Source organism: Aedes aegypti, chromosome 2 (genome assembly GCF_002204515.2).
Source record: "Aedes aegypti strain LVP_AGWG chromosome 2, AaegL5.0 Primary Assembly, whole genome shotgun sequence".
Lineage (NCBI taxonomy): Eukaryota > Metazoa > Arthropoda > Insecta > Diptera > Culicidae > Aedes > Aedes aegypti.
Window position 1 is genome coordinate 102,608,504 of NC_035108.1, and position 15,398 is coordinate 102,623,901.

A 15,398-nucleotide genomic window follows, 5' to 3' on the forward strand; every position below is an offset into this window, starting at 1 on the left:
ATCAGATGGTGACTGAGACAAACTGACCCTCTTCGCAGGCAGCTAGCCTCACTAACAGCAGAGCTCTCTCCTACCTGCTCGGTGTGAGAGTAAAAGAGTAGGAGAGAGTGAAAAGCAGATGTAAATATAGATAAGTTAAAAATAGATCTGTATCGGTAAAAAAGCTACAGATTCAATGATTCCGGCACAGTAGTGGCCACGAGCACGAAGTGCCTTAAAAAAAAAGAAAAAAAAATGTATATAGAAGTTCAGAAATTTGGTATAAATGGTGTCAGACATGGCTATATCATGGGATTATTCTCTTCTATGTTTTCAAATTCTGGATTCAATAAGGAATTCCATAAAAATATAATCGAATTTTTGAGGAGTTGTTCCACAATTTTTGTTGAAAAACTGTTCTAAAAATTTGTCTATACACAAAGATTTTTTTCCTATGTCTACGACATTTAATAAACCTTCAATTTATTTGAGAAATTTAGTAATTAACATTTTACCAGAAAATCTTTCTCAAAATTCTTTCTCCGGAACTCTCTAACTCTAATTTCTAGGAGATCTAACGACAGAGATTTCCTTATTTCTCTTAAAATTCTCGCATAACTTGTGATATCGCCCTAAAAGCCATTGGTAACCATTGCTGTGGGACAAAATTAAGATTCTCGCTCCAGTCCGTTTTTTTTTGGATTACATTTCGGTTCCATAACAACTGTGCAAAATTTAAGCTCGATCGGTGAAACTATATTTACGTGCCAGCCGTTCAATGTTTGTATGGGATTTACTATGGGAAAACTTACTTTTGCACAGAAAAATCGCCAGAAGTCGCCCATTGACATCTACACTGAGGCAAATGGATTATCGATAAACATAGGAACCCCTTATGAAAATTTGCCACAATGAATCGGGTTGAAATTCATAAATTTGCCTTATGAAACCGTAATTTTGAAAACAAAAATAGTTTTCGCGGCAACCTAGAATCGAACCAAGGACCTTGCGATCGATAGGCTCGTGCGTACACCCCGCGCCTATCGACGCCTTGGTGTGGTGTGATGCTAAAACGATACATAAAGCGTTCGTATTGCGATAATCGTTCCATCTTTCATAAGGCAAAATGTATGAATTTCGATAGTCCAGTTCGCAGCGTGTATAAACATTCTTAATACAGACCTCGATAGGTATTTCTACGATGAAGAATATTGCCGAAGGCCGCGAATCACTTTATTAACTACTTGTAAGATAATGAGCCTATTTATGTTGTTTTTCCATTAGAGATAGGGATTTTGACAGAGATATTTTCTTTTTTTTTCCTAAGAAAGGCATAATATATCGGGTTATCCTAGCTCATTCATTTTGACAGCTCTAAGCTGAGCTACATACGAGCAAGGGTGGTACTAGCGGCTAACAAACACTGGGGGATTTTTTTTATTTCCGTACAAAGTGGGCCGAAGGGTCTCAGATTTTCATGAAACTTTTTCCACAGGCAGGGCTCATCAATATATGAATAAAAAAAATTGAGAAAAATTCAGGGTCGCTTATTTCCCCGGAAAACTCAGTTGGATTTTTTTTTTGTTTTCCTCTGACACTACTTACTTTGAAAAATCATAACTCAAGAACGAAGCATCGTACAAAGTTTTTTTTTATGAAAATGAAAGCAAATTTTGTCAGGAATAAAAAAATATTAACTGGAAAAAGTTTTCCACAAAATTTTCCACCGTTGAGAAAATTCGTAAAGAAAAGCCGGAAAAACTATGTTCCAATTAGTGGAAAACTTTCAAGAATATTTTTTGGGAGGGTAATTTCATAAGCTTTAATCGCTGAAATTTTTGAAATGTACTTTTTTCCGTTTTTGAGTTATGGCCAATTTTGTGGAAAATGATCATATAAGCCTTTTCTTTGAAAACCCATATTTCAATCGAAGCATCGGAAAAACAAAGATTTTTTATCAGAGCATTTGCAAATTTTCTAAAACATCTGAAAAAAAAGATATGGGATTGGTTTTAATGAAGTATCCAGCTTTTTACGCTAGCTATAATCAAACAAGGGGTGATTCAATTTTGGCATATTTTGGCTACAAATTTTATAGTTACGTCTTAGCAGGCAATGATTTTATGTTGTTGATTGAACTGTCATTAATTTTCACTCGATGTTTTCGTGTTCAACTTTTTATATTGAGATAAAGCATTTTTTTATAATTTTTAATTATTTTTTATGATTTTAGGCAACCAATAATTAGGATCCATTGAAAGTTTCCTGATGTGAACGAGTTCCCCTACAATTTTTAGATGATCGGACCAATCGGACCAATGGATTGTGGAAAACATACAAATGTGAATATTGAGCGCTTTTCTACGCAAGCAAGGCACTAATTAATTGGCTATCGAGAAATTTAAGTACTAAAATTTTGCTTGAACCCGCTACAAACTGAAAGCTTTGCATGGAAATCAGCAGGTTTAATTTTCTAAGCAAGGAAAGTATTATCATTTTTTAAGGTTCATGGCAAGCAGCCGTGCGCTATGCTGTTGCGACCTTAGTCTACTTTAGCGAACGACTGAAACCCTCAGCGCCAACTTCCTCGCATTTGTGAAGGCCAAGAAAGTCCTCCCTGATCGCAATATTATTTCTATTCCCGCAAACTTCCTAGATGAATATTAAACATTATTAGTAACGATGGATGGCGCTAAATCCCACACGAAGTTACGAATAACGAATAACCTGTTGTTCGTCCCTATTCACACTAACAGTATTGCTAGTCAAAGACAAATTAAATCACTTTTCTTGATTATTAATGAACATTATCCATCCAGGCTCAGATCTAGGCTACATCAAGGCTCAGATGGTCTTTTGTGTTAATGGAGCATAATACATCACTCCTTCGATCATTGGCGAATCAATCAAATTCTGAAAGCGGGCACCTAAAATTAATACGAATAAAATATGAAACTTTTTGGAAACACTTTTTGATTTTGGTCTCCTGGAAACACGTTCGTCAACAACAACAATTTGCTCCACCACGAAGGTTGCTGTGATCCAACTATAAAAAAATTATAGTGTTGGCAAGAGATGTCAGAAAGCGGTGATTCAAATATTATGGCATGCTAGCGTAAAAAGCTGGATAAGTCGGAATGGATGATATTATTCATGAAAAATTACACCACTAAGAAAAACTGAAAAAAACTGTTTCTGCCTCAATTTTTCATCACACTGAACAGGGATTCTTTCTTTTCTATGGAACAAATAAGATTATTATTATTTGTTTTTTAATTTTATTTATTTCAAAAACGAAAAAAAAGAACATTTCAAAAATTTCAGCGATTAAAGCTTATGAAATACCCTCTCAAAATTATATTTTTGAAAGTTTTCCACTAATTGGAACATAGTTTTCCGGCTTTTTTTACGAATTTTCTCAACGGTGGAAAATTTTGTGGAAAACTGTTTCCAGTTAATATTTTTTTTTATTCCAGAGAAAATTTGCTTTCATTTTCATAAAAAAAACTTTCGTGCCTATTCTGCGCGGCGTGTGAGGTGACACGAGTCGAATGAGGTGACAATTGTCGACTCGATCCCATTTGATTAACATTAGTCGTCTCACGTCACTCGCGGTGAGAGCGACTCGTCTCGACTCACATGCCGCGCAGAATAAGCACAGGGAGCGAATCGACAACTGTTACCTCATTCGACCCGTGTCACCTCACACGCCGCGCAGAATAAGCACATATGAAAGTACACTCAAAATAATCCAAACGTCATTGTTACGTGAAAACATACGTGATTTTTTTCCATCGCACTTTTCACGTAGCTCCTACGCAAACTATAGGTAGCCCAGAATGAACGCATGAACTTTGGAAGTTCGTCCATTCCACCGTCGTTAAACGTAAGAGTTACGTGGATTTTTCGGTAGCCCTTACGAAGCGTTTCAATAGGACCTAGATGGTTTTGCATTAAATTTAACTGTAATAAAGATCAATCTTATTTCTAATAGGCTTTGGAAGAAAACTAATTCCCAATTGGAAAATGTAAACAAGCTTAAAAGATTGTGATATTTTTATTGTCAATCTGAGCATTTTGAATCCTGTTTTCTCAATTTTGTGAGTTTGATCTGTCTTGTTGTAGCCTTCGCGTGCTATAATTGATAAGAGGTTATAAATCACGTGTAAATATGAAGTAATGCAGGGATTCTTCGATATTTAAAGCATATTTACCTTGAAATCAATCTTACACAGAGATTAAAGCAGCAGCAGCTTCTGAAGTTCTTCACAAATCAAGCGGCCGCCATCTTAGGATTTGAGATGTCAAAATGAACTTAGGCACCTACGTGAATTCCACGTAAGTGCGATAGGTAACCTCAGTAAACATTACCGAGTCACTGTTTGGTGGTTATTAATGGTTTAGTGATCTTTATCTTAGTCAGGTGAAGTGGAGGTAAAATGAATTTGGAATGATCTACGTGATTTTTCACGTAGCAATGACGTTTGGATTTTTTAGAGTGTAAATGCCGATGGCTTTATTATTGAATTTTGTTTAAATATTTGTTCTAAGCTGTGCGGCTATTAGCACAGTGACTCTCACTAACTACAGAAACGTTCAATTTGAATGCGGTTTTCGACAAAGTTGCAGCTGATAATATTAACAACAAAATACAAACTCTCAAGAGCACATGTGTTTCCCCTATGATCGACTGCATAAATTGCTTACTTTTTAGTATTCCATATTCTCTGATGGCTCGGGCATTCTCAGACTATCCAAATGAGCTCAAATTTCGGAAGAACAATCACAATCTGAATTAGATTCTAATAAGCGTTGTGGAGCAAAAACGATATTTTGAATCACCGTAGTCTTCCATAGTCTTGACCGGGACAATTTTGTAGATCGATCCGGGGCCGAAAACAATCGACACTATCAGCCCGCCTCCCGCGACTCAATTGATCGTGGGAAAGATCTTCGCCGGTGGTGATCAGTGTTTCGTCTCGCTACTAGTCGACGACCCCGAAAGTATAGGTTCTGCGGATTATCGCCTATACGATCCGAACACGCAAATACTGACGATGTCGGCTGAGATCAGTAAGAAACTTTGCCATATCCAACCGGAGGAGACGATCGATATCGACTTGCTCAGCGTAATCGAAACGGTGTTCAAAAGCTTAGCTTGCTTCAACGGATCTTGGCTGTTGCCCAATGAGCAGCATCTGTGTTGCTCGTCCAGACAGCCCGGAGTCGACATGGAAGCCGCCGAGGAAACCTTCGAGAACATACGCAAAATTGAACACGATACTCTAAAACAGATGATCTGGGAGTCGATCTCAAGCGATCTGATCAGTTCGCTGGTTGCGTCCCCGGCTGACGTAGAAACGCTACGAATCTATCTCACGCTGCCAATGTATCACGAGTTTATAAATTCTAAAAACTACTCCAAACTGCACTCCCCATTCAGTTTAGCAGTTCAGAAACTTCAGAAAAATCCATTCACCATCGTCAGCCGGTGGTGGGCCAACCAATCGCTGGAATACTTCGAACGCTTGGTGGAAAACTTCAAACACGTCATTCTGTACATAATCCACTTCAAATTCCCCAAAGTGGTCGGCAGTAATGGCGAAGAGCGCCAGGAAATACGCTATGAACCGAATCTGGCTGCGATGCTGGACATTGTGGGAATTCTGTACAAAATCAATCATCTCGAGCGGAAACAAAAGCTGCCTTACGAACAATTCCACATCCACGAGATTGACGATCTGATCGACATCCGGTTGGATTACGTGCGCTGGGTGACCGACAATAACGGAACGTACTTCTCGCTGTGCAACTATCCCTTCATCTTCAACGCATCCGCCAAGATGTACTTACTGCAAACCGATCAGGGATTGCAAATGCATCAAGCCATGCAGGACGCGGCACACGCCAGTTTCCTCTCATTCCTCCGACCGGATGTCAACGTGTCGCAGTTCATCGTGCTGAACGTATCGCGGGAGAACATCGTGCAGGATACGATCCGAGAACTGGCCCAGTACTCTGCGAACGACTTGAAGAAGCCGCTCAAGATCAAATTCCACGGCGAGGAAGCCGAAGATGCCGGTGGGCTGCGGAAAGAGTTCTTCATGCTGCTGTTGAAGGACATCCTGGATCCCAAGTATGGCATGTTCAAAACGTACGAGGAATCCCGGGCCATCTGGTTCACGGAGGACTTTTTCGACAACGAAGAAACCATGTTTGCCCTGATTGGAATACTCTGCGGGTTGGCTATTTACAATTTTACGATCATCAACCTGCCGTTCCCGCTAGCGCTGTACAAAAAGCTTCTGGACGAACCGGTGGACCTGTCAGATTTGAGGGATCTCTCGCCAACGGTGGCGCAGTCGATGCAAAGCATTCTCGACTACACGGAATCAGACTTTGAGGAGGTGTTCGACTTGACGTTCTCCACGACACGGGACTTCTTCGGGGAGATGCAGACGATTGAGCTAACGCCCGGAGGAGATAAGATGCGGGTGACTCTGGATAACAAGTAAGTTCCCATCGCGTGGGTCTATCCCGTTCCAAACGGCGTTCAATTATACAATTTTAATCGCACTTTTTTTCTTTATCATCCAGGGAAGAATTCGTGCGGCTGTACATCGATTACGTGCTGAACAAATCGGTGGAGAAATCGTTCAAGCAGTTCCGGCTCGGGTTCATGAAGGTGTGCGGTGGAAACGTGCTGAAACTGTTCAAGGCTCACGAGCTGATGGCGGTGGTCATCGGCAACGAGGAGTATGATTGGCATGTGCTGGAGGAGAACGCAGAGTATAAGAATGGTTACAAATCGAGCGATCCCACGGTGAGGGTTTATTTTGAGGGAGGATTGTCTCCATTCGTGGTACATGTATTATGGTTCGATTTTCTTATAGATCCGGTGGTTCTGGGAGGTCTTCCATGAGTTGCCACTAGAGGAAAAGAAAAAGTTCTTACTGTTTTTAACGGGCTGTGATCGTATACCAATTCAAGGCATGAAAGCAATCAAGGTAAGTAAAATATAAGGTTACATTAGCAACAGTATCGGGAACACACTAAGTTTGCATCAACATTGGCAAATATTTCCATCGCAGCCATGAACTCAAGAATGGCAACGATGGCATTGGTTCCTCCCTTCGCCCTCAAAGGACGAACTAAACTGATCCCCACATAAGCAACAAAGAATGTCCTGCGGAACATTCTCATCGTTTTGCTTCCTTCGCTTTCCTCCTTTATCGGACTGAATCTTATGCACCCCACAGATGCTCAGACGGTTTGACCAACATTGACTCCGCCCCCCAGATTGATGCTCATGTTGATGCTGCTTGACGAACCAATTTGACAGTTTGTGAAACCAATTTGACGGTTGACAAATCGGTCGGCCAAAATCAAAAGAGTTTGATTTTGCTCAAACCACCGGTGGGCGGAGCCAAATGTTCGACGAACCGATCGTACCATCTGTAGGGATGTTGCACGAACACCGACGTCATCATGTCAAATTGAAGCTTCGACGTCCCATGAACTTCCGATGCAGATGGGTGGAAAGTCAAAATGCGTGAATTTACACAGCGTCGGTGCCATAGTGATCTATCAAATGCACGCTCTTGAGTTGTTTCTATATATTTCACTATCGTTTCCAACTATCTCTAACTGTTTTCTTTAGCAAATTCACCAAGGATTCTTATTCCTCAACCAATTTCTCCAGAAATATCTTCATAGAATCCATCAGCAATTTCACCTGTGGTTCAAAAAATCCATCCATGGATTGTACCTGGATCATCAGGAATTTTACCAGAAATTTCTCCAGGCAATCCTCTTTTATATCTTTAAGAATTCTTCCAAAACTCCTTCATGATTCCACCAGGTGTTCTTCCAGAAATTTAATCAACATTTTATCCAGTGATTTAACAAGAAATTCCTGTAAAAATTATTTTAAAAATTCCTTCCGAAAGTTCACCTGGAATTCCTCATGAGATTTTATCAGGAGTTCCTACAGGGATTCCATCAGTGATTCCGCTAAGAATCAGAAGTTCTTCTTTTTCTTCTTGGCGTTACGTCCTCACTGGGACAGAGCCTGCTTCTTAACTTAGAGTTCAATGGGCATATCCACAGTTTTTAACTGAGAGCTTTCTTTGCCAAAGTTTCCATTTTCGCATTCATATATCGTGTGGCAGGTATGATGGTGCTCTATGCCCAGGGAAGTCAAGGAAATTTCATTACGAAGAGATCCTGGACCGACCAGAAATTTTAAACCAGAAACCTTCAGCATGGTTTTGCTTTGCAGCCGCGGACTCTGATCGCTCGGCTAAGGTAGGCCTCTAGAATCAGGAGTTATTCTAGGGAATTAAACACGATTTCATCCAGGCATTCCATCAGCACGAAGGTTTTATTCAGCAGTTCCTTCAGGGTTTTTATCAGGACTAGCTGTAGGGATTTCATCGGAAGTTCCGCTCCGGATTCCATCGGAAGTTCCTATAGGAATTCCATCAATAATTGTTCTGGGGGTTTCATCAGATGTTCGTCTAGGGATTCCATCAGGGATTCCATCTGGAATTCCTCCAGAGATTCGATCAGTTCTTTCAGGGATTGCACCTGGAACTCAACTAGGGATTTCATCAGAAGCTTCTCCTGGAATTCTATCAGGAGATATTTCAGACATTCCACCTGGAATTACTTCATGGACTCTGTCCGTCGTTGCTCTTGGGATTTCATCAGGAGTTCTTTCCGGGATTTCAACAGAAATTCCTCCAATGATTCCATCCAGAGTTTCTTCAAGAATATCTTTACAAATTCTTCGAAGGATTTCTTCAGGAGTTCCTCCAGGGATTTCATCAGGAGCTCCTGTAGGGATTCTTTCGGGAGTACCATTAGGGCTTCTGGAGATTTCATCAGGTGTTCCTCCAGGGATTCCATCAAGAGTTCCTTCTGAAATTTCACCTGGAATTCTTCAAGAGATTAAATCAGATGTTCCTCGAGGAATCCCATCTATGTTTCTTCTAGAAATATTATCAGGAGTTCGTCTAGAGATTCTATCAGGAGTTCTATTCGGAAAATTATTAGGAATTCTTCCAGGGATTTTATCAGGAGTCTAAAAGGATTCCATCAGGAGTCTCTTCAATGAATAGGAATTCCTTCAAGAATATATATAGATAGGAGTTCTTCCAAGAATTCCATCAGGAGTTCCTATAGGGATACTATCTGGAATACCTTTAGGGCTTCCATTAGAGTTCTTCTTGGGATTGTATCAGGAGTTCCTCCAGAGTTCTTTCACAGATTCCACTTGAATTGCCTCCAAAAATTCAATCAGGATTTCCTCCAGAGATCATATCAGGAATTCCTTGAGGAATTTCATCAGGGATATCATAAGGAATTCTCCCAGGGATATCATAAGGAATTCTTCAAGGGATTCTTACAGGAGTTCCATCAGAAATTCCTCCAGGGATTCCATCAGGAGTTCCTTCAGCGATAGCAACTGGAACTTCGCCAGGGATTCCATCAGGAATACCTCTAGCAATTCCATTAGAAGTTTCTCCAGCAATTCCATCAGCAGTTCCTTCAAGGGTTTCAGGGGTTTCTCTAGAGATTCCATCACTAGTTATTCTATGAATTTCATCAGAAATTCCTCCATTGATTCCATCAGGAGCTCCTTCAACAATATATTTAGAATTTCCTCCAAGGATTTCATCAGGAGTTCCTCCAGGGATGCCATAAAGAGTTTCTTCTGAGATTTCACCCGAAATTCTTCAAGAGATTCTATCAGTAGTTCCTTTATAGATACTATCATTAGTTCCTTCAGGAAACTTATGAAGAATTCCTCCAGAAATTTCATGAGGAGTTCATCTAGAGATTTCATCGGGACTCTATCAGGAGTTCCTCCAACAATATCTTTATATTCCTCCAAGGATTCCATCAGGAGTTCCTCCAGGGACTCTATCAGGAATTCCAATAGGGATTCTTTTAGAAGTACCTTCTTCTGAGGATTTCATCAGGAGTTCCTCCAGAAATTCCACCACGAGTTCCTTCAGAGATTCCAGCTAGCATTTCTTCCGAGATTCTATTAGAACTTCCTCCAGAGTGTATATCAGGAGGTCACCTAAGAATTCCATCGTGATCTTCTAGGGATATCATAAGGAATTTCTCTAGGCATTCTATCAGGAGTTCCATCAGGAATTTTATCAGGAATTCCTCCAGGGATTTCATCAGGAGTTCCTATAGTGATTCCATAGAGAATTCTGCAAGGGATTTCATCAGGAGTTCCTCCAATAATCTCATCAGTTCCTGCAAGAATATCTTTAGGATTTCCTACAAGGGTTCCATCAGGAGTTCCTCCGAATTCCGTTAAGAATTCCTTCAGAAATCATCATTAAATTCTTCAGAAATTTTAACAGAAGTTCCCTTAGAGATTCCATCAGGAGTTCCTCTAGAGATTGTATCAGAAGTTTCTTCAGAGATTTCACCTGGATCCTCGAGGGATTGCATTAGAAGTTTCTTCTAGAGATAACATCAGGATCTCTTCTGGGAATTACATCAGCAGTTCTTCTGGAGATTTCTAGAAGAGTTCCTTCAGGGGTTTCATAAGCATTTTCTTTAGACATTCCACCTGGTATTCCTCCTGGGATTCTATCAAGAGTTTCTATAGGGATTCCATCAGGAGTATCCCTGAGACTTTCAATAGGAGTTCCCAAGGATTTCCATCAGGAGTTCTTCTAAGTATTTTATCAGGAGTTCCAATAGGGATTCAATTAGGAATTCTTACAGGGCAAAACAACAGAAGTCGTTTTTGGCATTTCATTACGAGTTCCCAAGGGATTCCATAAGGAGTTCTCCTAAGGACTTTATCAAGAGTACCTCTAGGGTTTCCATTGAGAGTTCCTTCAGAGATTCCACCTGTAATTTCTACAGGAATTCTATCAAGAGTTTCTCTAATGATTCTATCAGGAATTACTCCAGGGATAACATCACAAGTTTTTCCAAGGATTCCATCTGAAGGAGTTCTACAATAGATTCCATTGGGAATTTCTGCATGGATTCCATCGGAAGTTCCTTCACGGATTCCATTAGAAATACTCTTTATTATAAATCCTCCTGGGATTCCATCAGAAGTTCTGTCAGGGATTCTATCAGGAATTCTTCTAAAGGTTCCTTGAAGAATCCCTCTAGGGTTATTCTGAGTAAATTTATTAGGAATTCTTTTCGGAATTTATTAGGAGATACTACCCAAACTTCTAGAGAATACTTCAAGAGATTCATCCAAGAACTCTTCAAGGTAGTCCCCCTGGAATTCCTTAAGGGATTCCTCCCGGAATTATTCAAGAGATACCTCCCGAAATTTCTTAAGGAATCAATCCTCAAGGAATTCCTCCAACAAAATCTCCAACGATTCTCGAAGATTATCAGGATTTTCTCCAGGGATTTTACCAGAAATTTCTTATAAGTTCTCTGGCATTACTCAAGAGATTCCTTCCGGAATTTTTCAAAGGATTCCTCGCGGAATTCATCATGGGGTTCCTCCCGCATTTCCTTAAGGTATCAATCCCGGAAATCCTCAAGGGATTCCTCCGGATTTTTCAAGAAATTTCTCGTGGAATAACTCCAGGGATTCTTGGGGGTTTTCATGAACCCTCCAGCGATATTATCAGAAATTTATTATAATAGTTTTACCTGTAATTTGGGAATCTACCTGTATATCAATCAGTGACTCTATCAGGAATTCCTCCTGGGATTCTTCTTCTTTCTGGCGTTACGTCCCAACTGGGACAAAGCCTGCTTCTCAGCTTAGTGTTTTTATGAGCACTTCCACAGTTATTAACTGAAAGCTTACTATGCCAATGACCATTTTTGCATGTGTATATCGTGTGGCAGGTACGAAGATACTCTATGCCCTGGGAAGTCGAGAAAATTTCCAACCCGAAAAGATCCTCGACCGGTGGGATTCGAACCCACGACCCTCAGCTTGGTCTTGCTGAATAGCTGCGCGTTTACCGCTACGGCTATCTGGGCCCCTCCTCCTGGGATATAAAACAGGAATTTCTTCAGGGATTCCTCTGGGAGGTTCCTTCGTGAATGCCACCAAGATGAACTCCAATTATCCAATAACGAATTTCCTATGCGATTTGACCACAATTTCCTATAAAGATTCCACTAGTAATTCCTTCAGATAGTTCAACTGTATTTTCCCTAATTATATCACCTGTAATTTTTCGCGGGAGAAATTTTTTAAGGAATTTCACAAGGAGTTCTTCTAGCGTTATCACTGGGAACATCACCAGAGTTTCGTTAGAATTACCACCAGAAAAATCTATCAGAGTTTCGCCAGAAGTTCAACCATAAAATACTTCAAAGGTGTTACTAGGATTGTGCTTCAGGATAATCATAAATTCCTCCAGGGAGTAAACTGATATTTGAAGTAGATCTAAAAGATTTTTTTTTTCATTTCTGAAAAAAAAATCCATGGAGATATACTTTTAGAAATTCTTGCAGGTATCACCAAAGAAATCAATAGATTCATTCCTAGAGAGTTTCCTGGAGATATTCCTTAATATATTTCTGGAAGAACTTATAAAGAAATCCCTGAAGGAGTTTCTGAAAGATTCTCTAAGGTAATTCCTGGTAGAGTCCTTGGAAAAAATCCTTGAAGAAATACTGGATGGAATTGATGGATAAATTCTTTTAAGAATCCTCGGAGAAATTCATATTAGATTATTGAAGTAATTCCTGCAGAAATCCCAGGACACATGTCTCGTAGGGTCCCTTCAGAGATACGAGGAAGAATCTTTGGAGGAAACACTGGTGGAGTTTATAAAAAAAAATGATTGAAGATTTTCTCTAGAGGAATACCGAAGGATAACCTGATTACAAGTGAAAACAAATTACAAGTGGAATCTCTAAAAGTATTCCTGCTGGTCAAGTTTTGATGAATTTTTTTGCAATATTTCTCTTGAACTCTTTGGGTAGTATCTGTATAGAAATGCTTGAAGTAGCTTATGGATTCCTGGATTCCTGGAAAAACTTCAAAGCAGATTAACTAGAGGAAACGACTAAAATATTCTGGATAGAATGTTTGAAAAAAAATCCCTTGTTCATTCCCATACCAATGACTGCTCAGAATATTTCCCGAAAGAGACCTGTCATGATTTCTGAGTTTTGCCGAAATATTTCGTACGAATTTTAACTGGAACTCCTCCTAAATATTTATTTCTTCCGGTACTTAAATGTTGAAAGTTCTTCTGTTCCTTACTGCGATTATTACCAGAAAATCGCGAAGAGATTCTCCCTCACAGCCACAGCATTCGAAAAAATAATAATCACATATTCACTAGACTCTCGGCAAGTCTAAAAACATGCGAAGAAATATCGTGTTGCTAAAACCAACCTTAACAGTCGGTCAAACGGTTGTATCAACAAAAGTCGGTTTGACTAACTTGGGAGCGGAGTCAATGTTGGTCAAACCGTCTGAGCGTCTGTGGGGTGCATAAGAAGTCCATAGAGCAATCCTCTTGGAAAGAAAAAAAAATAACTCTTTACTTCAATTACAGAAAGGTATTGAAATAATTCTCTTTTTTTACTGAACACCCGTTAAATCCATTGAGAGTAGCCTGGATAGAACGATTTTGAGTGGTACTCCAGTGCTCAATTGATGCGTAAAGTACTCTAGTGAATTTGCACTCATTATCTCCGTTATTTTCTCGTGGGTGTCAATAAGCTTCGTGATGACCAACAGGCCACCTCTCATACCTCTCCTGTGATAGACATCATCAGGGATATTATTTTGCTTAGGTAGGGGAGGATGGGGCAAGATGGCCACCCTGGGCAAGATGAGCATCCCTTAAATTTGAGACTGATTGATTATTTTTATTTATCTTTATTTGAGTGGCTTGTCGCCCTTGGCGACTTCGCCACTTTTAAACGAGACTCAAAATTAAAAATTGTTTTGAATTAAAATAAAATTAAAATTGACTGATTGAATAAATGTTGAATAAATATCGTTATATGTAAACAGTTGAATTGAAGTTCATAAAACTACTATCCTTGATAAAAGTTATTACATACATATAGCGGCAGAATTGTAAACCAACTTTCAGATACCTAACCTTAAAAGATAGTTAGGATTGTGAGATTTAGCATCATGAATGTACCTCAATTTAGGTGAGCCTATTTTAATTGAGTCTTTAATACTTTTTCAAATGAGTCCGTACTTATTATCTAGGTATTTAAATATCATTCGGCTTTCCCTTTTCTTCCAGATCCACATCCAACCGACACCCGACGACAAGTTCCTGCCGGTGGCGCACACCTGTTTCAACCTGCTCGATCTACCCCAGTACAAGACGAAGGAAAAACTCAAGTACAAGCTGCTGCAAGCGATCCAGCAAACTCAGGGCTTCAGCCTGGTATAGCCAGAGCAAGACCAGACGACGTGTAAGCAAACATAACCGCCGGGTAAACTGTAAGTATGGCGCCACCTCTTGTTGAATCCTTGAACGAAACCAAATTTCGGTAGAACTAGTAACACACCTCGACTGCCAGGAAACAAGCCGTCGCCGGAACTAGTTCAATCTTTCACAAGAATAAAAACCTTTAGATATCATCATCTCTCGGATACTGCAATGAGGTGCGTGTTGCATTGAATATCCACTCGGAATAGAAAACCAGCGCAATGGTACGGTTGTCTTGAGTTGGAGACCACTGCGTTGGGAATCATTCATATACATGTTATAAGGGAGCTTTAATATGCTTTTATTGGGCAAATAGATTACATATGACTGACTGCGTTCCCGGCCTGTTTCAGAGGTCGAAAGCAAAGCAAATTTTAAATGATAACTTATAAGGTGCCGTTGTGAAGAGATGATGAATTAACCTATTTATTCCGAATTTATTGACCAGTGAAAAGGAAGCATCTTTGAAATGCATTTGTTCTGAAAAAAAAATCACCAAAATAATTATTTGAATTTTGCTTTGATAGTTATCTCGATTATTTCAACGAAATAGTTATATAAAACTGGGACGTTTCGATAGAAAGGTGTTCCCACTCGCTTAGTTTATCACATAGAACCGGTTGAATTTCTGTTGATTAGGCCAACGAATGGCTGCAGCACGAAGTGATGTAGCCGCGATGTTTGATTGTTGACTAGCGTGAAATAATAGGTTGGTAATAAATTTCTTTTTTCATATACTCAATGAAGAGAAAGTGTTCTAAAAACGTATTCGAAAGCCTTGAAGCTAACAGCTGGTTTGAGTAGTTTTTTTATACTTTCTTCAAAAATCGTGCTAGCTTGTTTTAACTCAATATCTGTACTGTGATAATTTCATGCTCTATTAGCTGCTGCAACAAATCTTTTCACTTCACGGGTAACGTCGTTGTTGCATGTGAGAAGTGTTCCAAGATATTAATTCTTATATAAATTATTAACATATAAATTCTG

General features: G+C 39.6%; 1 protein-coding gene across 4 annotated transcripts in view; it reads left to right on the top strand.

The window, feature by feature from the left end:
• The window catches only part of LOC5567090 (probable E3 ubiquitin-protein ligase HERC4), a 75,641-nt gene extending 60,493 nt beyond the window's left edge, over positions 1-15,148 (top strand). For all 4 annotated transcript variants that reach the window (XM_021841756.1, XM_021841758.1, XM_021841757.1 and 1 more), the window contains exons 6-9: positions 4,860-6,490; positions 6,577-6,802; positions 6,873-6,986; positions 14,220-15,148. In XM_021841756.1, coding sequence (XP_021697448.1) covers positions 4,860-6,490; positions 6,577-6,802; positions 6,873-6,986; positions 14,220-14,372 — 2,124 coding nt within the window. In that variant the 3' untranslated portion in view covers positions 14,373-15,148. The remainder of the gene's footprint in view (positions 1-4,859; positions 6,491-6,576; positions 6,803-6,872; positions 6,987-14,219) is intronic.
• Positions 15,149-15,398: the final 250 nt, after the last annotated feature.